General features: G+C 44.7%; 2 protein-coding genes across 2 annotated transcripts; one reads left to right on the top strand and one right to left on the bottom strand.

Moving 5' to 3' along the window:
• Positions 1 to 15,338: 15,338 nt before the first annotated feature.
• On the bottom strand, positions 15,339 to 17,764 carry c1d (C1D nuclear receptor corepressor). The gene is made up of 5 exons (XM_062401617.1): positions 17,715 to 17,764; positions 17,318 to 17,453; positions 16,366 to 16,432; positions 16,154 to 16,209; positions 15,339 to 16,066 (listed from the first exon to the last, which is right to left on the bottom strand). Exons 2-5 carry the CDS (start codon positions 17,447 to 17,449, stop codon positions 15,860 to 15,862), a joined length of 462 nt encoding a protein of 153 aa, XP_062257601.1. The 5' UTR covers positions 17,450 to 17,453; positions 17,715 to 17,764; the 3' UTR covers positions 15,339 to 15,859.
• Positions 17,765 to 18,353: 589 nt separating this feature from the next.
• Positions 18,354 to 21,543, top strand: LOC133966543 (uncharacterized). Its single transcript, XM_062401525.1, has 5 exons — positions 18,354 to 19,003; positions 19,542 to 19,767; positions 20,123 to 20,289; positions 20,612 to 20,742; positions 21,065 to 21,543. The coding sequence occupies exons 1-5, from the start codon at positions 18,845 to 18,847 to the stop codon at positions 21,375 to 21,377; spliced, it is 996 nt and encodes a 331-aa protein (XP_062257509.1). The 5' UTR covers positions 18,354 to 18,844; the 3' UTR covers positions 21,378 to 21,543.
• Positions 21,544 to 24,433: the final 2,890 nt, after the last annotated feature.

Raw genomic sequence — 24,433 nt, forward strand, 5'->3', positions numbered from 1 at the left:
ATAGAAACTCATGAATATAAGAATAAACAAGTTAATACACATCTTAATGCCTGGGTGTAAAAGATTACAAAGGAAATCTAATGAATGAAGGCCAAGTGGAGAAGACTGGCATCGAACTGGATAATTCTGGTTAGAGGACCTCCGCTCTTCCCCCTCAGCCACAGTCCAAAGTTACTGAGTGATTTAAAACATATTGAACATGAGTTTTGATGAAGTTTTACAAAACTGTGACAATTCTCACGCGTTCTGGCTCATTTCAAGAAAAATACCCACAAACCCATTTTCATAAACATCCACATGTTAAGTTGAATGTTTGTAACGTGCACTTTACCTCAGGGACACGTGACCCCTCTGGGTTTGAGGTCAAAGCTGCATGAACACAATCTGTCGTCATCTCAGATAAACGAGTTCTTATCGGAGCGAAGGGAAAATAAACGTTCCCTCTGATTGGATGAGAGAAGGAGACGAGTCCGGATCAGCTTCATGTTCTATTGAGATGAGTCACTTTGAGTCGGTGGGAAAGTAAACCAAGAGGCTCAGAGCTCATTCAAACCTGCGTGGAAACACAAACAGGTTCAATCACATGCAACCACATGTATGTTGTGTTGTTTTGAATATAAACACAGTTATTTTTAGAGGTAGATTAAACACACAACACAACGTTACACAAAAAAACTAATTCCATCAAACTTGGTGGATGAGGAACCTGGATGTGGAATTGAATATTCTCACAAAGCCCAATGAAGAACAATTACACAGAATTCACTAATATTGTAAAATGATTGTGAGACAGTGAGGGGGGGGGGGGCGACCTAACTGCCCGGGACCTTGTGACCCAGTTTCCAACCACACTGCACCTCCTCCTCCCCAGTGACCTTTTACAGAAACAGCTCCTCACCAGGCTCTTATGGGATCAAACCTGCAACACACAGACACACAACCTGCTTGTCCTGTTACACAGACACACACACACACACACACACACACACTACCCTGGCTTTAGAACATGTTTTAACCTTAAAGTGTATTTATTCATCTTCAGGGGACTTTTTGTCCAAATGACAAAGATGTGTCCTCATAATGTGAGGTCCCCACAGCATGAGTAATACCTGGACACACACTCACACACCTGCACAGGTTTTTCCTTCGTCCTCCAGAGCCGTCCCCAGGGACAGATGAGGGGAGGGACAGAGAGAAGGAGGAGAAGAGGAGGAGAAGAGGAGGAGAAGAGGAGGAGAACGTTGCCCGGAGCCAAAATGACTTGGTTTTCAGGAGAGGAGACATCCAAGCTGCCGGTCCCTGTCCTTTCTTTGGAGAAGTTAATCCCGTCCCTCGTCCGGCCGATACGATCCCTCGTCTGCTCAGGAGCATGAATAGAAGCAGGTGAAGTGTCGGGGGGGGGGGATACAAGGAGAGATTGGATTCCACAAAGCAGGGATGAGCCTTTTCTTTCTGGGGCCAGCAGATCTTTCTCATCACGGGTCCAGAGATCAGACACTCGGCTCTGGTTGGACCTCTGTGTGCACGCTGGCTCGGTCCAGGTTTACAGATTACAAGTCTACTCAAGCTCAACTCTCTCTGAGTCTCAGGTGAAGGCCGCAGGACGGAGCAGGACGCTGCCTTTACAAGTTTTTATAACGGCTGGCGTGCTTCTCCAGACAAACGTCCCCCAGTCTGACGCTAACAAGACGCTGGAGCTGAGCGGCTTCGCTGAGCCTGAGTGTTAAAGGCTCAGCTCCAGGCCTCAGACAAAGACAGCATTCTTTAATATCATTATAATGGAGACTTGCTCATTACTTATTACAAGCCAAAGAATACTTTATGTTGCCTTTACTTAACATTATAATTTGTGGGGAATTTTTAGTTTGTAGAGACTCTACACAGCCGACATGTGTATCGAATAAGAGTGAAAGCTTTATTAATTCCACAGGCACAGACTGAACATGGAATAAGACCCTCATAAATAATAATTCATTACACCTGTGCTTCTCCTGCAGGTTGCACGTCACCTCCTCAACCTTCTACTGCTCGACTCTACTCACATTATATTCAAGTCAAACACTATTATATCAGTTATAAACAATTATCCCACAGGAGAAGAACACGTGTGTCGCTGTGCATGTTGCTGCAATCCATCACAGTCTCTGTATGAGGCTGATACATGTAGAAGATTAGTTATTACATGTGTGTGTGTGCAGGTGTATGTGTGTGTGTGTTCCCGGTGTGATCATGGTAAGCAGCTGTCACGGGGGGGGGGGGCCAGCATCTGGGTGGTCTCACACCCTCGTCTATAAATTATTAGCCCACTCTCCGGCGGCCGCGGCCTTGAAGTGAGCCGGAGTTCGGTGAACACACTTCACACGAGCCTCCACCTTCTGAACGGTTCCTACCCGGCTCCCATGAAGATGGAAATATGAACCACATGTTGAAACGGGACCAGGTTTAGACCCGGAGCTCCATTCGGATTCTCTGATTCTGAACATTTTAAATACAAATTTCCAAAATATCCTGAATAATATCCTGTAAACCTCCTATAGACACACGTGCAGTAGATTTACAGGAATTTCATTATTCACAACAAATTCCAAATTACTTCTGACCACAAAGTTTGACTTTCATTGGCCGGAGGATTTCCTGCAGGTCTGTGATTCCTGATCCAGTTTCAGCCGCTGCTCTGGATATCATCTGATTTGTTGCTCTGCTGATTCCACACGACTTCAATTCTTTTTAGGAGGTGTCGTCAGTTTCTGTATTCACCCACAAAAGGGAAAATACTGCTTTATATGATTTAGAATTAAATACTATTTCGCACATATATATATTTCTGTAATATCTTATCTTAAAATAAGCAGTTTGTCTCTGTCTGGATTTATGTTGATTGTATTTTTTGGAAATGTGTTTGCTTGTTTAACGCAAAGTGTTAAAGAATTAACTTGAACAACTTCACAACTGTTGCTCTATAAAGTTTTATCTATAGTGGGAGTGCACGGCTCTGTCGTTCTGCTGAGTCATGGTTTTATTCGTCCATAAAGTTACGAGTAATTGACCGATTTTGTGTCTTTGACGGACACTTGAAACGATAGAGAAAATACACTCTTGAATAAAACACACAAACAAAACCGCCACATGCTACTCAAAACAGAACTCACTGCATATGTTGCCAGTGTTTAATCATTCCCGTAAGTATTAAAATTGCTGTTATTACCTTTGGCTATTATATCTAATTGCTGCCATAGCTCGTATAATCAGAGTTATACGCAGCCGCAGCATGTGCATGTTTAAAAGTGTTTGTGTTGTGCTTGCATGTGTGCATTTATGAAAGTGTGTGAGATTGTCCAAGTATTAGTGTGTGTGTGTCTGTTTGTGTGAGTGCGTGTGCGTGAGTGAGTGTGTGCGTGTGGTGTTTCTGCAACGTGCACAAGACTTAAACAAACAGTGCATGTTTGGGAGGAATGTGATGCGTCCTGGGATTGTGTGTCTCTGAGAACACGACACACTGGTGCACTTAACACAGCTGTTCGTCAGCAGGCACATGATAGGCAGCTGTCTTTACAACACACGCTCACACACACACACACACACAACACACACACACACACACACACACACACACACACACACACACACACACACACACACTGAGCTAGTGCCCTTATAACACTCATTTTAATAATCTAATCATTCACCTTTTGGGTCATTGTTTCCCAATAACATTAAGAAAGTCAAAAAAAAGGTAATACCTGGACAACACACACACCCTCCAGTGAGCCGGGCCCCAGTGGTCCAGACCCCAGTGAGCCGGGCCCCAGTGAGCCGGGCCCCAGTGAGCCGGACTCCAGTGATCCAGACCCCAGTGAGCCGGGCCCCAGTGAGCCGGACTCCAGTGATCCAGACCCCAGTGAGCCGGGCCCCAGTGAGCCGGGCCCCAGTGAGCCGGACTCCAGTGATCCAGACCCCAGTGAGCCGGACTCAAGTGAGCCGGACTCCAGTGAACCAGACCCCAGTGAGCCGGGCCCCAGTGAGCCGGACTCCAGTGATCCAGACCCCAGTGAGCCAGGCCCCAGTGAGCCGGGCCCCAGTGAGCCGGACTCCAGTGATCCAGACCCCAGTGAGCCGGGCCCCAGTGAGCCGGACTCCAGTGATCCAGACCCCAGTGAGCCGGGCCCCAGTGAGCCGGGCCCCAGTGAGCCGGACTCCAGTGAACCGGGCCCCAGTGAACCGGACTCCAGTGATCCAGACCCCAGTGAGCCGGACTCAAGTGAGCCGGACTCCAGTGAACCAGACCCCAGTGAGCCGGGCCCCAGTGAGCCGGACTCCAGTGATCCAGACCCCAGTGAGCCGGGCCCCAGTGAGCCGGGCCCCAGTGAGCCGGACTCCAGTGAACCGGGCCCCAGTGAACCGGACTCCAGTGATCCAGACCCCAGTGAGCCGGACTCCAGTGATCCAGACCCCAGTGAGCCGGACTCAAGTGAGCCGGACTCCAGTGAACCAGACCCCAGTGAGCCGGGCCCCAGTGAGCCGGACTCCAGTGATCCAGGCCCAAGTGAGCCGGGCCCCAGTGATCCAGACCCCAGTGAGCCAGGCCTCAGTGAGCCGGACTCCAGTGATCCAGACCCCAGTGAGCCGGGCCCCAGTGATCCAGACCCCAGTGAGCCAGGCCTCAGTGAGCCGGACCCCAGTGAGCCGGACCCCAGTGAGCCGGACCCCAGTGAGCCGGACTCCAGTGAACCAGACCCCAGTGAGCCGGACTCCAGTGAACCAGACCCCAGTGAGCCGGACTCCAGTGAGCCGGACCCTAGAGGAAAACACCCGGGGCCTGAGTCTAACACCAGATTTTCTCATGAGCTCACATCAGTTGTTTTGTTTCCGTCAGAAATCCGATGGAACCCTGCACTTGGCGTCGGGCTGAGTTTAATGCTGCAGCTTCACAACCAATTCAAAACACGGCTCTCCGGCGGGGGGGTGGGGGGGGCACCGCCGAGCGCCATCCAATTCCCTGCGACACTTTTCCTCAACGCTTAAAATGCAGAGTGAGATTGGAAGTGCTGCAGTGAGCTGTGTTCTGCTCATGACCTCTGGTTGGTTCACACAGACAGAGAAGACCCAGAATACTTGGGACTCGTCTTTCATTGTTTTCAAGGCGACTGAATCAAAAAGAAGAAAAAGAAGAATCCAACAACAATTGGCTTTCGTCCGTTGACTCTGAGTAACAGAGAGAGAGAGGGAGGGAGCAGATGTTGTTCATTGTGGAGGAAGAGAAGCGAGTCCTGCTGCTTTCAGCCCAAATAGCTCACGCACAATTACTCTGCCGGGGATCTGTGTGCGTTGGCACGTCGCTGTGGTTCCCCTTTGTTTTCTTAATAATTAGCCTGTGTTTTCACATGGGGGTTTGTATGTGTGTGGGGAAACCAGGCTTTTCAAGGCTACTTAATCTACTCCCCTCGCTCGCCCCTCTCCTCCCATCCCACCCTCTTTTCTGTGTCTCTCTCCTGAAACCAGTGAGTGTGAGTTCAGGTGCTTTCAGCTGGTGTTTGATCTGGGGGGGGGGGGGGGGGGGGGGCTCAGTCGTTGCATCAGAGCAGTTTGTGAATTCTCAGGAGGATGAGAACATGTAATCTTTTATTTAGAAACTAAATCATTTTCTTGTTCTATTCACTGACAAATCATAAAGAGATAGATTGTGTTGCTCAGGTTCTGAGACACAATATGATTCCACTGTAATTGTTTTGAATTCCTACAGAAACTAGACGTGTGTATAACATGTAGTATTAAGTACTAAGTATTACTAAGTCTCATATATAATCTCACGGGAGTTTGTCTGTTAAATGTTACTTAACGATGGTTTGTGTTATTTCAAAGATGTGGCGATAAAATAATAAACAATAGTTTGGGAAGTTTCTCAGACGAGTTTTGCAGAACAGATAGAAAATGAAGATGAGCCACAAATGAATGAAAACACTTGATTGATTGAAGACCTTCGTGTTCTCACAGGTTTTTAATAATATTTGAATGTTTCTTGTGGTTCATTGTTTTTTGTTTTAATGTCTGTTTAATATTCCAAACTCTGTTATTCACTGAGACATGAAATACAGGAACTGGTGTTTGTTTAACACGTGAACTTCACTGGGAACACGTCTATCAATAGAGTCTGTGTTTGACTCCTGGTCGATGTGTTCCGTGTCATCGATGCTCCACCTGCTCAGCGGCTCCATCACCTTGACCCCCCCCCCCCCCCCGTTAATTAAACTAAACCGAGGAAATGTATTTGATAAAGAACAAATACACAAGATAAAGACACAGTCACCTACACACACACTTGTGTGCGCAGCTGTAGTCCACTGACTTACACCCACACAGACACATACATACACACACACCCACAGACACACACACACTCACACACACACACACACACACACACACATACACATTTTAGAAGTTACAGGAGAAGCTCTGTCGCTGGAGGTCACCAGTTCAATCATGGAACCATCTGGGAACATTGGGAGGGACGGTGAATGAGTAACAGAAGTTCACACCACGTCCTAGAGACATGTTATTGAGATTTAACATGTTAAATAAAGTTATTTCAAAGATGTCATTTTAATTTGAAGAAAAATATGAAATAGACATTTTGTTCAGCGCCATCTTGGTTTTTAGAAGTAGACATATTTGGAGGAGTGGGGGGTGGAGCCTGAGGACACTGCCCCACTTTCATCTGGGACCTGCACCCATTGGACGGCACTAGCTGTCAATCCCAGGGTATAAATAGCCCAATGCTTGATCGTCTATTTGACTCTAAATGAACCATAATTTACTAAATGAACATGTGTGTTGAAGAAGACTTGAAACTAGAGACCGGGACCAGGAAACTTCTGAGGGAAACGTTGACTGACGTTATAAATAAAGTGAGAAGTGGAGACTTCTAAAGAAACGGACTCTTTGTACAGTCGTTGATCAAATGTCCACCGAGGACAAAGAAACTGAAGGAAACTGAGATCACTTCACTTTCTCTTCCCGGACTTTAAATCTGCTTCGATAATGTCTGGTGAACAATGAAGTATCTGTAGCTCCTGCATTAGTTGGTATAGAAGTTATTTATAACACAAATACATCATCTGAATTCCAGAGCTCAGGCCTGACCCACAAAGGAACAAGGTTTTGTGTATAGTTGCTGTTATAGATGAACACACACACGCACACAGACACACACAGACACACACACAGGCAGAGTTTCCCCCTGGGCTGCAGATGAAGCTGTGGGAATGGGGTCACACCTGCAGCGGCTGCCAGCGGTGATAAACGATGTTGCTTTAAACTTTGGAGACCGTCATTTTTGGGAGCCTCTGTTTACGCTGCATTGAAGTATAATGGAGGCTTTGAAGGCCGGAGCGCCCGGGACAGAGGCTGCCCTCTTCCTGATGTTTGGAAAGCAGGCGAGACCAGCCCTCGATTAGCTAATGACACATTCTGCTTCGATTTGCCCTAATAGGACAGAGCAGGCCTCTGACATTAGGACTGGCATTTCCTCCTCAGGCTCCTCTGGACTCGTTCTCACAGTTTTCATAAATCAGTTTCCACCACAGGTTTCCTTTACGACTCAGCAGACAGGACAGAGTCACACACGTGCTAACAAGTTGTTTACACAGTTTTTAAAACGTAAAAAAAAGTACAAGACGCACATTACTCATCCACGTCAAGCCGGACAGCTCGAGCTCCTCAGTCATCACCTGTCCAGGAACCCTTCTGACGGAGCGTGCTGTATCCAACACCCGAGCCGCCTCTTCACGCTCGTTTGGAGAAGTCATCAGTGGATCCTCTTACCACCTCTCTTATCAGATGAGGCTGCATATCTGGGTGCTCCTCTCTGTTTGTCTTCTAGTGCCCGGAGCGATAAAGAAACGCAAGAGTGACAGTCTAGACTGCAGCTGTCTCGGGGTGAAGCATTCCAAACCTGCTCCACTGAAAAGCACTGTGATCTGTGCACACACACACACACACACACACACACAGCTACACTACACAAGCAAACGCACTGTGGAGAAAACACACTCCCTTGCAGATTCACTTACACACACTGTGATATGGGTATGCACTCAGCCACATGCACAGAAGAAGCACGCAGCTCGAGCCCTTCCAGGCGTGCAGAGGCTGTGGATGAGATCACTGTGAGCGGGGGGGGGGGGCTCGTCCCTCTTTTCTCTTGTTAGGGGATTTATGTGGTTAATAACTACAGACTTTTATTGAACGTCTTATATCAACTATCATTCACGTTTTGGGTTTCTACTCAATACATCCTGATTACGCTCTTCATGCAGATTTAGAGCCGTGAACAGACAATTTGGTTCAAAACCCAATAAGCCCGATGTCATGTGACACGCTCTCCGGCCTGGTTCTGGATCAGCGGGACGAGAGAAGTCCAACGTGATTATTACATCGGAAGAAAAAACACAGGCTACTTTATTTTCCATCAAACTTCTCATCAGAAAGAAGCTGGTTTCCCTCGGCCTCCTCTCGGGACCCGGTTCCTTCCCTCAGCTCGTAAACAAAGCCAGAGGAGAAAGTTGCAACCAGAACAAATGAGTTTAAACAGCAGCCATGCAGCAGCAATCATCTCACCGCGCGGTGCATGGCGGTGGTCATTCATCACGCCACCGCAGCATCACGCAGGACGTCCACAACAATTACATGTCATTACCACCCCCCCCGCGTTGTTGTTGTTTTCTCCTGCGATAACGGTGATTACCGGCCAAGCGAGCTAATCTCACCAGATCTGCTCTGCGGTGAAAAGAGGGAAAGTCCAAACCTCAGCTCGGTGCTCCTCAGGCCTGAAACCAGGAACCAGGAGGAGGAACGCGGTGTTGGACTGCCCCCTTGTGGCTGCACGCACCTCTGAGCCGCCTCGTGCATCTGGAAACTGGGAGGACTGGGAGACACTGCAACAGCTGGATTTACCTGTAACACCTTCAGTGCATCGATCATGAGGATTCTACCTTCATGACGTAATCAAACTCTTTATGTTGAAACAGCTTCTCAGATCTACTGCTCTTCACACACTGGTGGTGAAGCTGGAATCATGTGAAACTGAAACAGCTTCCAGGTGGATTCAGATTCTCATGGATTCGTACTGTGAGGATTTATAAAGTGTGATTATTGTGTTTCTATAAAATTGTATTTTTATTTTCTCAATTATTCTATTTTATTTTCATTCTGATTTGGACCAATGAGTCTCAAATATATTTATTTAAAATAATCAATATTCACACAACACTGACATTCTGGATTTGTATATGCCTGATATTGTTGTTTATTTTCAAAACAAATTAGACTTTATTATTATTCAACTTTACTTTACTGCCAAGATAATGACTTTATTATATATAAACTAGAATGAATAGGATGAATCCATCATTCTTATCCACATCAAAAGTTCATGGGATCATTTTGGAACTATCATTTTAATTTTAATAAAAACGTCCTGTAGTTTTTTGTATAATTCTGCCAAATAACAAACAAACAAACAAACAAAAACTTAACAAATCGTCAACAAATCATTTGTTTCATGATATTTTTGAGTTTTTCAAGTTTAAAATCCCAACAATCTCAAACAAAGCACCACAAATACATGAAGGTGATTTATTAGTTATCTCCTGTTTACTGAAGCAATAACTGTTAAATTCATCTGATGCAGTTCCTCTAAAGCGGCCGATTGGTTTGAGGTTGTAAAGTTATATTATTCCAACAGTTTGGCTGAACTTCTTTATCACCGGCTCCTGTTAACGTCCCTAACTCCGGGGTTTAGTAGTCATGGTTCCTTCAGTGCATCATTGGGGATAACGTGCAAAAAGCCTTAAAGGTGATGTAAATATTTAGTGGTGGGGCGTATAACCCCCCCCCCCCCCCCCCCCCCCCCCTGCAGTATATGGACACGCAGCAGCTCTAACAAGCTCTTTTACTCTCTCAGGCTTCATCATTCACATCATCGTAAAAGCTGAGGCCCTTCATCACTTTACAGGACCCAGTGCTACCGTTAGCCCCGGGCTCTCACATGCAGGCCTGCAGCCCCCCCCTCTCCGGCCGTAAACCTGAGCTTACTGATGAGCCATAAACCTGTTATTCTACCGAGGGAGCGAGGAGGAGCGAGGAGGAGCGAGGAGGAGCGAGGAGGAGAGGAGGCTCCTCTCGTCCTCCAGGTGTGTCTCTGAGGACGGATTCTGAGGAGAGACGGGAGCTCGTGGTTTTGTTCGTGAAAAGGAAACAAGAGCAGGATTCAATTTGCAATTTGGAAAAGCGTGTGAATGTTTCCCCCGGTGCTCAGAGAATTTATTAATTTGAGATATTTTTTTGATATTTCTCTTTTCATAATCACAGTGCACCTACACTGGTTTATATGAGGATGAGTCCATGAACCATGAGGCTGTAAACCATATTATATTTAAACGTTATATTTAATGTGACACACTTCAAATGGATATAATATAATAAGAGTTCAATTGCTTTACACTGAAGATACCTGGTTTTTAAACCACCTGACATCAGAAGCATCAAGTGTCTCTTGTTTATAACCAGTGACTCTCAGCATCAGAACATAGATCCAGACACTATAGAACAAACCGACTCCAGAACTAAAAGCTTCAGAAAACGTCCATCATCGTTCAATGGAGACGTCTGATCCAGGAAGAAATACGATTTTCCAGTTGGCAAAACAACATGGCTGCCGCGAGCCGCCTGGAACTTAATCTGACTCAAATATGCTCATAAACCTGATCAACATGAGTCCAGCAGCAGCTACTGTACAGAGAGGACACAGAGAGAAGAGGACCTTCCTGTCCAGCTGCTCTCGTCCTCCTCCCCAGCTGCTGAATCCACCTACAACCGCCTGCACGCCATTTTGTCCTTCAGCAGAGCAACACACTGCAGAGGTGAATGCACACAGACACACACACTGTGATGAAACGTTCACTGTCCATGCACACATGAAAGAATATAAACCTCCTCCTGTGACCTTGTGCCTCCATGAGAAACACTTAACACACACAACAACACATGATCAGACACACAACAGTCCTGCTGGCGAGGAATCTCCAGTCATGCTCTGGACTTCAGGCATTCCTCTGGAAATTTATGTCCAAGCAGCTGTGGTCTCATCCGCCTCTGCACCGACCACGAAGACACCATGTCCCAGGAGTTATGAGGGACATCCAATCCATTACACACCTCCAGTCCAGTGCGAGTGTGCGTACGTGCACGCGTTCGGCCATTTTCTGTGCGTCTTTGTATGTCCCTTAGTGTGTAATGGTGAGTGTTGGTTGCAGCTGCTTAACCCTCGCTGTTTGTGTGTGTGTGTGTGTGTGTGGTTGTGCGTGTGCACGTGTGCTTGTGTGTAAGAGATTCACAGACTGGTTTTGCCTGCAGCTCTTTGATGGCTGAGCGGTTATCCCGCGGCTTTGTGCATCGGAAGCTCACGGTTTAAAGGAGAAAAGCCCTGATTTCACGTTGAGGACATGTGGACGTTTGTGTTTCTCTCTGAAGAACAAGTCCACGTCCGAGGTGACCACCGATGAGCTGTCCACGCCACAGGGACGTCCTCACGTCCTCACCAAGCTGCTCTGCCCAGCGGAGAAGGGAGATTTGGATGTTTGGTTTTTAAAAACTTGTATTTGTTTCACGTCTGCACACGCTGGAGCTTCGGGACGGATCTGTTCACTGGAGCCAGAGGTGTAGCTTCAACAGGAAGGACAGCGTTTACTCAAAAAGACAACCAGTCCCGGTGGATTATACCTATAACCTCCACGCCCACGCCCGGTTCCACGAGACCATTCTGTGTTTTCATTCCTAATCGTACATCTAAGCCTGATAGATGGCAGCGCGGCCGAGGAGCCGCTCTGTGTTTTCCTTTTCTTCCGTAGATTAAACACCCTGGCAGGAACAAGGCAACGTAAAGGATGGAAACTCAATGAAGTGTGATGGTGATGTGATGTGTTTAGCGAGGGGAGTTCAAGGCCTCGTGGCTCCGTGCATGTTTCCAGCATGGCGTCACCTCGTGAACAGCTCAGAGAGGGAGAGAGAGAGAGCAGCAGGGATAGAGCGTCTCTCTGATGAGGCTCTCCAGGTTCTGTTGATCACATTCTACACTTCTTTGTCGATGAGTTTGAAAAAGGCCAGAGGACTGAATGGAAGCTGACCTGAGAAGCAACAAAGTGCCGAAGCTCAACATCGCTCATTTAGCAAAAGAAACGAAAAGGGGGAAACCCAATTTCACTAATGTGACAATCTGCATGTTTTCATTTTGCTCCTGCACATTATCCCCGAGACCGATTAGAGTTCCAGTCAGTGAACCTGACGTGGAAGTGGTTCAGACTCAGAGAGGAGAATTCAAACTGCTGCACCGAGGAAAAGGTGGAGCTGACGGGGAAAGAGTCAATAACAAATATACTTTTAGGTTTTCATATAGTTCAGAGTGTGGAATAAATGCAACGTAACTATTTTAAATTTGTGTATTTAATGTCATTAGTAGAAAAATAACCTCACTTCTCATTTCAGTCTAAAGCCACAAATCAAACTGCCTGAAGACGAAGACGAAGACGAAGACGACTCTGGCCTGGAGACCCCGGTGGTCCGAGCCTCAGTCTCACCTGCTGACTCCTGCAGGGAGTAATTTGTCCCGGTGCTGGGGGGTGGGGGGGGGGGGTGGGGCAAATAAAAGGAAAACATTGTTATCATGATTAATCAGCGGCTCTGTCAGAGCGGCCGAGGTGAATAGAAAGTGGCACAAATGACCTCATGGAATTTGTGGAGTGTCGGACGGAATAAAGCAGCGACGTCCCTTCACTCACTCCCAGTTCACCCACTCACTCACAGCTGAGCTTCATCATAACTCATCGTCCACAAACTGGGTCCCATTGTTAACTCGCACCAGCGGCTCACAGCTGTTATTTATTTAGTTTTTATATGTTGCTGTGTATCAAACACGGGTTCAGTTTTAAGTTGTAATAATATAATAAACTAGAAAGGAGCTCAGTAGAGCTTAAACTTCCACCAAGGCCCAGTTGTTCCCTAAATTCAGTCCAGATGCACAGGATTGTCCACACACACACACACACTCACACACTCACAGACACACACACACACGTGCATCAGTTGCCTGAACTTTCATCAAGGTCCATGAATTATTCTCTGTTGAGTTGATGAAGATTTAAAAAAAGGTCCCGTCTCTCAAACAGAAACATATTCCTGTATCCATCTTAGTCCAGATCCAAATCATAATTCAACGAGTTCTTTCTTGAGCCACGTTTCATCCTCATAGAATAGTGGAAATAATGAGCTAGATATTAAATATCATGATCTATTCAATAATGATGTATCTAAACACACTTTAAAAGAGAATTAACTTTTTAAAGAAATCTCTATTTAAACCAAAAAGTCCTGATAATGTTCTAGAAAATAAGTCAATTTGAAAATATAGTAAATGGATCCTGCTGTAAGATTATTTCACCAGTAGATTTCTGAACTTTGAATCTCACAGATGTTGATGCCTTTTCTATAAATGTCCATTTATCCCTGATTTCTCAGAGAATAATTCATGGATATTGAAGAAAAGGGGTCTGATGTTTATGATCCAATAAGAATATAGATCTAGTGAATCTAAAGATGGAAAATGTGCTCTTGTGCCAATCTAGTTCATCCTTGATTTATTCCCATCATAAGCCGACTAACCAGTAACTCCCCTCACATGACGTGATGTGTCCAGATGTGCTGATCTCGTTTATTACCTCGAGCAGGTAAATGCAATCTGTTGGAGCACGTTTCATCCTTTGAGGAGATAGAAAAGTCTGGAAGCTGCTTCCACCCTCTTCTCACCGCGGGGGTCTTTTGGTCTGATGCCTTTCTCTCTGTATAAAATAAACTTCTTCACCACAAGCTGCACACAACCCACCGCGGGAAGAGGAGCCGGGCTGTGGAGCTTATGAGGGCTGCAGGATTTCAACATGAGAGTTTGTTTGTTCTGCTGCACAGTGACCTAACTCCCTCTCCCCCGAGCACATGTGTGCACGAGGGCACAGGGAGGCGAACGTGCAGAGCGAGAGGAGAGGAAAGAGAAAAAATATGGAAATGTGGAAAAATCCATATTTTTCCAATATGCAGACGGGGGCCGTTCATCAGGCCGAGTTTGACATACGTCTTTGAACAGAGCTAGAAACAACAACTCGGTGGAAAAAGTAAAAGCGGTTTGGCTAAACAAATGTCATTTTTGGACGGTGCTGCAGGGAGGATGAGAAACGGAGAGATGATGAAAAGAATGAAAGATACATTCCTGAGTGTGTGACTCACTGCTGCTGCTTCCTGGCCTTGATTAGAGGGGAGCAGAGACTTGTGGGTACATTAAGATTAAGATCTCGGCCGACCAGAGGGAATTAAGAAAAGGAAGCAATATGGATGTCTTCATCTAATGTGACAGTTTTTATATATAAGAGAGTCTTTATGTTTTCACTGTGTAGACACAGAGCTGCAGTTGTCTCTGATGGTTACAGAGTAATGGAGTGTAAAGGTCACAGATCTGACCCTCACAGGGGCCAGTACAAAGTACTACTATGAACTAAAGTGGCAGAACTTTATTCACACAATGTGTGATTACTGTTACCAGAAAGTGTTAGGCCTACTTATCCACATACCATAATATATAGACCATATATACAAATACTATACATGACAATAATACTAATTAATGTTTATTTCATACTATTAAAAATCAACTAAATCATTCTATTATTATTAGTATACTACTATACTATATTATACAATTATAGTCTAGGTATACTTTGTTTTGATAGTAATAGAGAATTGTAGTATGCAATATTTCATACATTAATGATGTGGGTGTAACTACATCAGTGACCTTTTGTTAAATTTGTTGGTCTTAATGTGTATTTTATTCTTCACTTTCTACTGTTTATGTACGGAAGGTGACTTCTATCCTTCTTTTAAATCTCCTGCATGTAGTTTCATGAGGACACAAACGCTCCAATGTTCTGCTACTGACTTGGACATTGTCAAAGAATACACACGGCTCTGAGTGACCAATAACAAGCCAACTGGTTACTGTGAGATCACTGGTAACCAGTGTGGAAGCCATACGAGTGTTACCTATTTAGTCAGTCATCATTTTTTTAACACCCTGATCCTGCAACCATCATCAATTGTATTAACACTTCAGCTTTTAATACTGTTATCTTAAAATCTACAATTGTGAAACGAGCCAATTGAGGAACTTATATTGACTCATTTAATCATCACAATCTATTCATTCTATTAACAAAAAAACACACAATGGCCAAACAGTATAAAAACACTCAAACGTCAGGTTTTTATTTGTATTTTTCAGCAAAAGTCAATTTTAAACAAAATACATCACTGACATTTTATCAGAATTTAGTTTGAAAAAAGACGAGTGTAAAAAACGGTCAAATGTGACTCGTGATTAATAGAAAAAAGGTACAATGAACATTTCTCCTTCATATTTCAATACCTGCATGGACCTAGTTAATGATTTACTGCCTTTTCAAATAAAACTGTTAAGAGAACTCCACATACACAACTCAGTGATGACATAACAATACAAAAATACTACACCATCATATCCATCGAGTTCTAGAGCAGCTGCGTGGATCATTGTCCAGAAGTTTGTTCAGATAACCTGGATGATGTGTTGGCAACATTCACTGAGCGCTGCAGGAAAACAACGACCAATGATCTGACTCCATCGTAGGATCCTTTCTGGTGAGCGACTCAACATATCAAGTGTTCGATGCCCAGACAGTGGTACAAACCATAATGGAACCAGACCGTACCACTCCTCCACTCTTCACCTCTGCTTCGGACGCCTTGACCTCGGGCTGTCAGATGCTGCTCCGGCCATTTTCTTGTAGACTGCTTTCTTTCTAGAATCTTTCTCCCCTGCATCATAAAGAGCGTTCCTGAGAAACCGATTGGCCGCTCCCTTATCCAGACGGGCGGCTTTCTTCCTGTCACCGATCTCCTTCACTCGGTTCATGTACGTCCTTATTCGCTCCTGAAGATCAGAGAGTAATGACAGACAAGTGAGACAAAAGCACTTAAACAGTGAGAACAGATTATGTCAGAGAAATATGATACATACCAACTCCTGCTTGATTCCATGTTCCCTGGGATTTACCCCTTTCGTGACCAAGTACACTGTAAAAGAAACCAAAAGTAAGACTATATACCGTTTGTAGCATTATCTCTGCTACTGGTTATGTTAGCTCTGGTTATCTCAGAGAGAATAGTCCATATTTCAGAAGAACTTTATGCAGATTTGTGATCACAGTGAATTCAGGGAATAAAACTTACTCCAGAATAATGAATTCAGGGTGTAGGCGGACATCAGGTCCAGTTTGGCCTGATCCAAAGGATCCAGCTGCAAATAAACACAAGTTAGTTATAACTAGCACCAGCTTTTACATTACAACAGTGAATAATAACAGTAGAGACTGTGTTTATGTCCTCTAGGCTCCGTCCTTGTGAGGCAGCTGAATGTTCCATCCTACATAAACCTATTAAATCACAAACCACTGGCTACAAACTCACATTTAGTTTAATACATATTTGTATACTATGGTATTGTCCAAAGCACCTGGTAAATAAAAGTCTCAGAACAGGTGTTTAGATGAATACTAATGCTTCGATAGACTGGTGACCAGCAGTGTGCTCAGCCTCTTACCCAGTAAGAGGTGAGGGAGGCTCCAGCGTCAAATCACTCAGCAGGTGTTCAGGACTGTATAAATATGGTGCTTATCCAAATTCAACTACTCAAAGCACCTTTAAGTGCAAGTCACATTCATGCAAAGATTAATACAGCTATTATCTGTGTCTGTCACAAACACACACACACACACAGAGAGACACACACATGCAGACTAGAGGATTCGGGACTTGAACCAGCAACCTTCTGGTTCCCGGACAACCCTCTACCTGAGGGTCATGGTTATTAGCAGCTGGGGCATTTAGTGTCTGAATTCACTAAAACTTCCCTGAGAAGACATCTGGTGGAACAGGAGCATCGTATTTAACTAATAGGAATACCTGAAGCAGGTTTCACACTTCAACACAACTGAACACTCTTGTGTGATGTGTTGAATCTGCAGTCAGGGATGTAAACACTCTTCTCACATGTGGGAGTGAAACTAAAACAGGTCTAACAGCTGCTTCTCTACAGTGGACTCGTCTAAGACCTGGATCCGGGACCAAGGCGCCTGCAGCCTCTGCCTGTGGCCGCTCACAGTGCGTGTTCCCCCGGTCCTACCTTCTGCTCGAGGTCGCCCTTGTTCATGGACATCAGCTGCTCCAACATGGTTTTGACGGAAGTGGCGGAGGCGTCGAAGCCCGTGAGCTGCTCGTCGATCTCCTGCGGGTAGTCCTCCGTCTCTGCGGCCATTGTCCTGCGGGACAAGTCAAACCCTCAATGTCCTGCAGCTCTGTTGTTACACGAGTCAATCAAAAGGAGAAAACATGTGTGATGCTAACTAGCTAGCCGGCTAGTAGCGTGTGCTGCTAACAGGCTAAACAACCCAGCCTTCATGTGAGTCAACACAACAACAACACAACAACACGTGTAAACTACACTTGAAGCGACACGTGTTATAAATGTGACGTCAACACGAGTTAACTTTAGGTTTTAAAAGACAAATGTTTCGTTTTACCTTTTTAACACGCTGCAAGCTGAGGAGAGGAAGTGACGTAACACCACGGAAGATAGTTTCCCCCATCGTCACTTCCGCTTTGTCTCTTAAGGGGAAAGTTAAGGGAGTTTGAAATTAAATTACTAAACCACAGATTCTTCTTTATTTTAAACCACCTGTTGTTGTTACAGGTTATAAAAGGGTTAGTGTTGTTTCCTCTGATTCTCATATTATACCAACGTTTTTATTATGTTTGTGAAAACACACAGAAAAGAATATGTTCTATAATAATATTCATTGTTTTGTTCCTGCAATAACGTCCAAATCCAAACCACCTAATGTAGACCAGTCAAATCTAGACCAAATGTCCACCAAGAGTTTAAAGAGCTTTTAAAATACAGGGTCAGAAATGTGGAACCTGGATTCTACGACCCACAAAAATATAGTTTCTCGCCCAATAGGTTTCATAATTTTTAAGTCTTATATTAAAGTCTCTCAGAATGACATCACACCGGATTAACCCAGGTTATTATTGATAGATAATTTATTTATTTAACTCCATGTGACTATAATTGTGCTCCTCACCTGTTATATAATTTATCTGGTTTATTTTCGCTGGAATATTATTATTATTTTGTAATGTCTGGATCTTCCTATCTTCCAATTAATTAGGTGAACATTTGTTTTGGAAACTGAATGTATGTAATAGGCACACAATGGAGGATTCAGTGAAGCTTTTAACAACATGTATTATGGCATTTATGTCAAATATACATATTTGTCATTTCATTAATTACAATCAATGTGCTGTGTACATCGTTATAACCTCTTAATATCCAGTTACTGACTACTTGTGTAGTTGTTTACTCTATTACTCCAGTAACAATACTTTGACCTGAATACTGTGTCTGTGTGTTGGTAGCTGTTTAGCTAGCTTGTTGTTTTTAGCCTGTTAGCTTTGTTTAGCTAGTAGCTGAGGGGGGGCGGTGCAGGTGTTCTTGTCGCTTTGGTAACCAGAGCGTCAGGGAGGTAAATGGAGCCGAGTCGAGCCGAGCCGAGTCGAGCCGAGCCGAGCCGAGCCGAGCCGAGCTAAGGTCGGACAAAAAGCTGCACCACACACACACTGCGGAGCAGAGCTAACTTCAGACATCATGGACAACTGTGACCTAGAGAAACTAAGCGTCTCTGCGGGGAGCCTCCATCCGGACTTCACACCGGAAGTGACGGACTACACGGTGACGGTGGAGAGCGGTGTGGACGCAGTGACCGTGGATGTGGTCACGAGTGACTGTGCAGCGTCACACTACATGGTGAGTCCTGCAGCTGGAATCCTCTTTGACCTCAGTGTCTTTAAAATGCTTCTATCATAACACAACTGCTGCTGTTTACTACATCCTGTGTATTACAACACTTACCATGGAGGACTGAAGCACCTTCAATCAATCAACCAATCAACCAATCAATCAATCAACCAATCAATCAATCAATCAACCAACCAATCAATCAATCAATCAATCTGTAAATCGATCACATTTTATGTCTATACCCCATTCACAATTAGGCTCATAGATCTTAACAACGTGTTATGTCCTTTGTCCCTCAATCAGGAAAAACTATTAAAAAACACTATTAAAAAACACTATTAACAGTACTATATTGTACTGTGTACTATTATCTGAGTACCTAATATGTTGCGTACTTACAGTATGTTACACTCGGGATCTGAGAGAAACTACATTTACAGTGCTGCATATGTGGCAGAATTGACAATAAAGTTTACTTTGACGTTGTTTGCACCTTATTGTGTGTGTGTGTGTGTGTGTGTGTGTGTGTGTGTGTGTGTCTCAGCTCTCTGGAGACGGGTCCAGCCTCATTAGCCTGAGTGATGGGCTGAACAGGGTGGACGTGGAGGTGGTGGCTGAGGACGGAACCTTGAAGACATACCGTGTGGACATCACCAGGCTGTCTGCAAAGGTCTCACAGCTCAGAGCTCTGACTGTGGACGGAGACGTTCTACTGCATCCGGCCTTTACCTCCAACGTCTACGAATACAAGAGTGAGTGGAGACACTCGGGCTGAGGTCAGGTTGTATTAGAGTAATAACACAAACAATAATAACAACAAACTTGTGTAGAACATGTCATAACCAGAAGAAACGCAAAAAAATCAAAACAAATAAGAACATGTCAAATGTTTCATCGAAGTTTGTTGGACTCTTGTTAAATTGATATTGATGAAAACTATATTTTTATGATTATTGACATTGTTTTATTGAATTACGAATATTAAACATGATTCATTTGCAACACAAGTGTATCAGAACATGTTTAAAATGTAAATACATGTGTGACGTTGCCATTTGATGATGAAAAAGAACCTGGTTACATTTAAACATCAGGTAACATCTGCTTTTATAAATGTCCCCCCAGGCATCGTTCCCTTCCACTGTGAGGCTGTGACGCTTTGTCCCGAGGTGCAGGACCGACGCATCACAGTCACAGTGAACGGAACCGACGCCTCTCGACGCGTCCCTGTGAACTTTGGAGACACCGCGCTGCAGATCTCCGTCCGGTCAGCAGATGGCAGTAATTCACAGGTGGAAGCACACAGGAGCTGCACCAGGACCGTGTGTAATCAACACACAGAGTCCTGCTCCGGTTGCACTGCTGTCACTCAAGGCTTAATGTCTTTGATTTGTCATTTCAACACATACTCACACCTTCAGAGCTTCTACACTCACCTCTGAGCTGCCACATATCTGCCTGGTGACACACGCTCATCTCGCATGATCCACATTTTCATATTTATAAATAACAATATGGAAGTCAGACCAAATTGAATTCATATTGTAGATTTTAAAGGGCTGAGCTGTGCTGCAGCAGTGATTGATCGCCCCCCCCCCCCCCTCTTACTGTCAGGTGTACACGGTGCTGGTGACTCGAGAGCTCGTGCCGCTGCCGGTGACCTTCACTGATGGGAAGCAGCAGCTGGACTATGAATGCCCGGTGTCCCTGAGTGCTTTTTATAGGCCGGTATCTATCAGCCACAGGTGAGAGCGTGAGTGGGAGGATTTATGAGAAATTATCAGCAGTAGTTGCAGAAGCTGTCACCTCCTGTTTATTATATAACAGCTTTATTTCTGTGACAGATTAAAAAAAGTAAAGTAAATCAAAGTAAAACACGTTAGATCAACTATCAGTATCGTGTGCAGTCTCAGGTTAACACTGATTCCCCAAAACAGCTATTCTGGATATTTGGTTAATTAAAACCTTTAAATCCTGTCGTATCCAAGTGGTAAAGATTCTTCATATCGTCTGAAACGGCTCAACCAACACTGTGAAGACGGAGCTGCTCCTTGTGTTGATCTGCAGTGACCCGAAGCAGACCCTCTCCAGGCCTTATAGTGAGATGCTGGCACGGAGACCAAGAGTGGACCCACTTAGCGCCTGTCCTCTGGGGGACGGCTGGAAGGTCGTGGAGCGGGACCTCGACGGGGAGATGTCTGCTGCTCCGGTCAAGTGCTTCTTTGTTTACCGAGGTAAAGCCGTGGAAGGTTTGTCTGGAGCGCAGCTGCTGTGGAGGAAAGGCTCCTCATGGTTTGTGTTAAAGGTCAGAGGGTGGGGGGACTGTCTGAAGCTGGAGAGAGAGGAGGAAGGTAACTGTCTCCAGGACACGGCTCAGTAACTGAGGAAGACAACGTTTTAATGATGTGGTATTCTCCAGAGTTCCTCTCTTACTGTTTATGTTAATACACAGTTGACCTACACTGAGATTTTTGTAGATCCACTAAATTTGATAACAAATACCCACTGTAACGAATACTGGCTGTAAAGAATACCCGCTGTAAAGAATACCCTCTGTAAAGAATACCCTCTGTAAAGAATACCCACTGTAAAGAATACCCGCTGTAACGAATACCTGCTGTAAAGAATACCCTCTGTAAAGAATACCCACTGTAAAGAATACCCGCTGTAAAGAATACCCGCTGTAACGAATACCTGCTGTAAAGAATACCCTCTGTAAAGAATACCCTCTGTAAAGAATACCCACTGTAACGAATACCCGCTGTAACGAATACCCGCTGTAACGAATACCCGCTATACAAAGGGGATATTGTGTTTAACTGAGACCTTGTGTATCCAGCTGTCCTGGCTAAAGGTGTGATTAAATATCAGGAGGTTATATCCAGGAGCTTTCCTCTGCTCAGTCAGATGTGTGTTTGTGTTCAACAGGACGTTTTTCAGATTGTTTTACTTTAATTGGCACTACTGCTTCTACTGCAGATGTTATCCTGTTGTGTTGTGTTGTTAGAGACATTGTTGTTGTTGTCTTTTAACACAGGATGCGACCGTGTGATGAAACTGTCTGAGCTGGGGTCACACGTTCCCCTCTGCCCACACAGGCCCACAGGACCCCTGGATTCAAAGGTCAGTGTGAAAGATGAAACAGCATCACTGCATCGCACTATCACCATCGACTGCTCATCCTTTATTCACACCTCAGTGCTTCACGGTGACTAAGGACCGGTTTAACTTCCAGAGTCAGAGTATCGTGTCTCTGTGTGGGGGGGTAACTCAGCTAAGACTGTGATGGATGAAACAGGTTTTTGTGGAGCTGGTGCAGAGTTGTGTAACTGTTTTTGCATCATACTTGTTTATCTTGACTTAGAATGAGGAACATCAACAAACTGCAGAACATGTAGATGCTCTTGACTTCATGTTGGTTTCCAGGAGGTCACAGAGACGAGTTGGTATAAGAAGCTCTTCGCATCGACCGCTTGTTTGGAAATAGAGACGAAGCACAATCTGGAGGTAATAAATCAATCATGTGATCTTACTCTACATTATCAATGTTCAATACTGAACTTATTGTTTAGCTTTACCTTCCCTGATTGTTATCTATCTAATATTAAACCTATATCAAGACTCTAAAGGTGAATACACCTCAACAGGGTTTGCTAAACTGGGATTTTACTGTAGGTCCCAATATAGATGATCTCTCCTCATGTCTGTTGGAGCTTCACTGTTTGGTCTGCAGGTGGATTCCCGTGTTCTTTGTCTTCTTCAGGTGCGTAACTGGGAGAAGAGACTTCAAACCACAGCAGGAGAAGACAATGTGAATGAGCTGTGTGCCTTGGCCCAGCATCATCTGAAACTCTACCGACAACACCTGCCACAACCAGGCATGTAACCAGCATGTAACTCTATCCAGAGCAACAGAGCAGGATCAGTAACTACAGGGAAGTCCCCTGTCAACGGGAATATAAACCGCTTTATAACAATATATATAAAGTTGTATAAAGCAGGCTACGAATCGGTTTTCTATAATAGCAATTTATCATTTTAACAGATAGCTTCCTTTGTGTTCTGCAGCGAAACAACACAACTGTCTGTTGTGTTGTTTAAAATCACGCTTGTCACGGACAGAAGATTCATTTCCCCGGCTCTGCCACGGCACAGCAGCTCAGCCATTAAAAAATACATGAAAACAGGCTGGTGAGCGTCGGCCCCGGGAGCTCGAGTCCCCGACGTGCCACCCGCTCGAGTTACCGCTCGTCTCTCCTCAGCTACTTGTGACCCGCTAATTGTTTTACTGAGAAGTGACATCCAAGACTGATCCCAGAGGACTGAATGAAAGTCAGTGGAGAGAGAGAGGGAGGGCGAGAGAGAGAGAGAGAGAGAGAGAGATAGGGGGGGAGGGAGAGAGAGAGAGTTCATCTTCACCTCTTCAAATATAAAAAAGCTTTTTCTGCTGTTGGGAAAATCAATTCATCACAGGAATGATAAACTGCCTGTATTGACATTAGAAACATTTGAGTCCCATAAGTAAAAGTAATTTTGAAACAGCAGCTGAATGTTTTCTGAGCAGAGGTTTTGTAATATTCACTGGAACACAGAAGCTGTGGCCTTAGTTCAGTCTGACAGATAAAGGGCTGCTGCTGCCAGGGGAAGTTACACTCACTGAATATTTAATACAGAGGATGCATGCAATCATTCGTAAAGTGAAAGAGAGACGGTGGTTGAGTCGGAGATTGTGTTATTCCTCATCACGCACTGTGAATCACTGAGAGAGCAGAAGGGTCTGTGCTCGAATCCCAATAGAAAAGGATCAGATCCTCCCCTGTTGTTTCTCCATATTATAATGTATTTTAAAGTTCCTAAACAATCTCTGTTTTAGCTCCTTTAACAGTTTTATAAAAGTGTTATTGAAGCCATCCCATAAAGTAAACAGGAAATCCACTATTTTGAATTTATTGTTGACAATTCCACACTTGTAGGACTAACTCCTCCGAGGGAATTAATCCGATAGATTTCAGTTTTTGTGATTTTGTGAAGCTTTAAAAATGAATATACAAAGTATATTAGAAATGAACTGTAAATACCAGAGTTTTGTACAGTTAAAAGCATCATACACGTTGTCCGTTAGTTTCCAGATGCTGAGAGTTGAGGCTTTCCAGGCTGCACAGTGTTTATTCTTCACCTCTCCACAGGGGACATGTTGCAGCACGAGGACGACCCGTCCCCTCTGCAGAACCTGGAGACGGCCGCTGTCCACTGTGCGTCGGCCATCAGACAGAGCCCCAGAGAGGCCAAGCTCCACTTCCTGTTGGGACTGGTTCTGGAGGAGCAGCACTACGCCACAGAGCTCTACGGCCTCCAGAGGAAGGTAGCAGAGGTTCCTACACCTTAGTGTCAGGAAAATACAACACAGCTTTAAAGAAATATTACAATAATATGGCT

This window comes from Platichthys flesus, chromosome 12, assembly GCF_949316205.1.
Source record: "Platichthys flesus chromosome 12, fPlaFle2.1, whole genome shotgun sequence".
Taxonomy (NCBI): Eukaryota; Metazoa; Chordata; class Actinopteri; order Pleuronectiformes; family Pleuronectidae; genus Platichthys; species Platichthys flesus.

Bases quoted from the DNA above. Each gene is read 5' to 3' on its own strand.
- c1d (XM_062401617.1), bottom strand. From the start codon at position 17,449: ATGGCCGCAGAGACGGAGGACTACCCGCAGGAGATCGACGAGCAGCTC. The intron at 16,210-16,365 runs GTAAGTTTTATT...TTTCTTTTACAG, and splicing joins CCTGAATTCATTATTCTGGA to TGTACTTGGTCACGAAAGGG. The intron at 16,067-16,153 runs GTATGTATCATA...TCTGATCTTCAG, and splicing joins ATGGAATCAAGCAGGAGTTG to GAGCGAATAAGGACGTACAT.
- LOC133966543 (XM_062401525.1), top strand. From the start codon at position 18,845: ATGGACAACTGTGACCTAGAGAAACTAAGCGTCTCTGCGGGGAGCCTC. The intron at 19,004-19,541 runs GTGAGTCCTGCA...TGTGTGTCTCAG, and splicing joins GTGCAGCGTCACACTACATG to CTCTCTGGAGACGGGTCCAG. The intron at 20,743-21,064 runs GTGAGAGCGTGA...GTTGATCTGCAG, and splicing joins CCGGTATCTATCAGCCACAG to TGACCCGAAGCAGACCCTCT.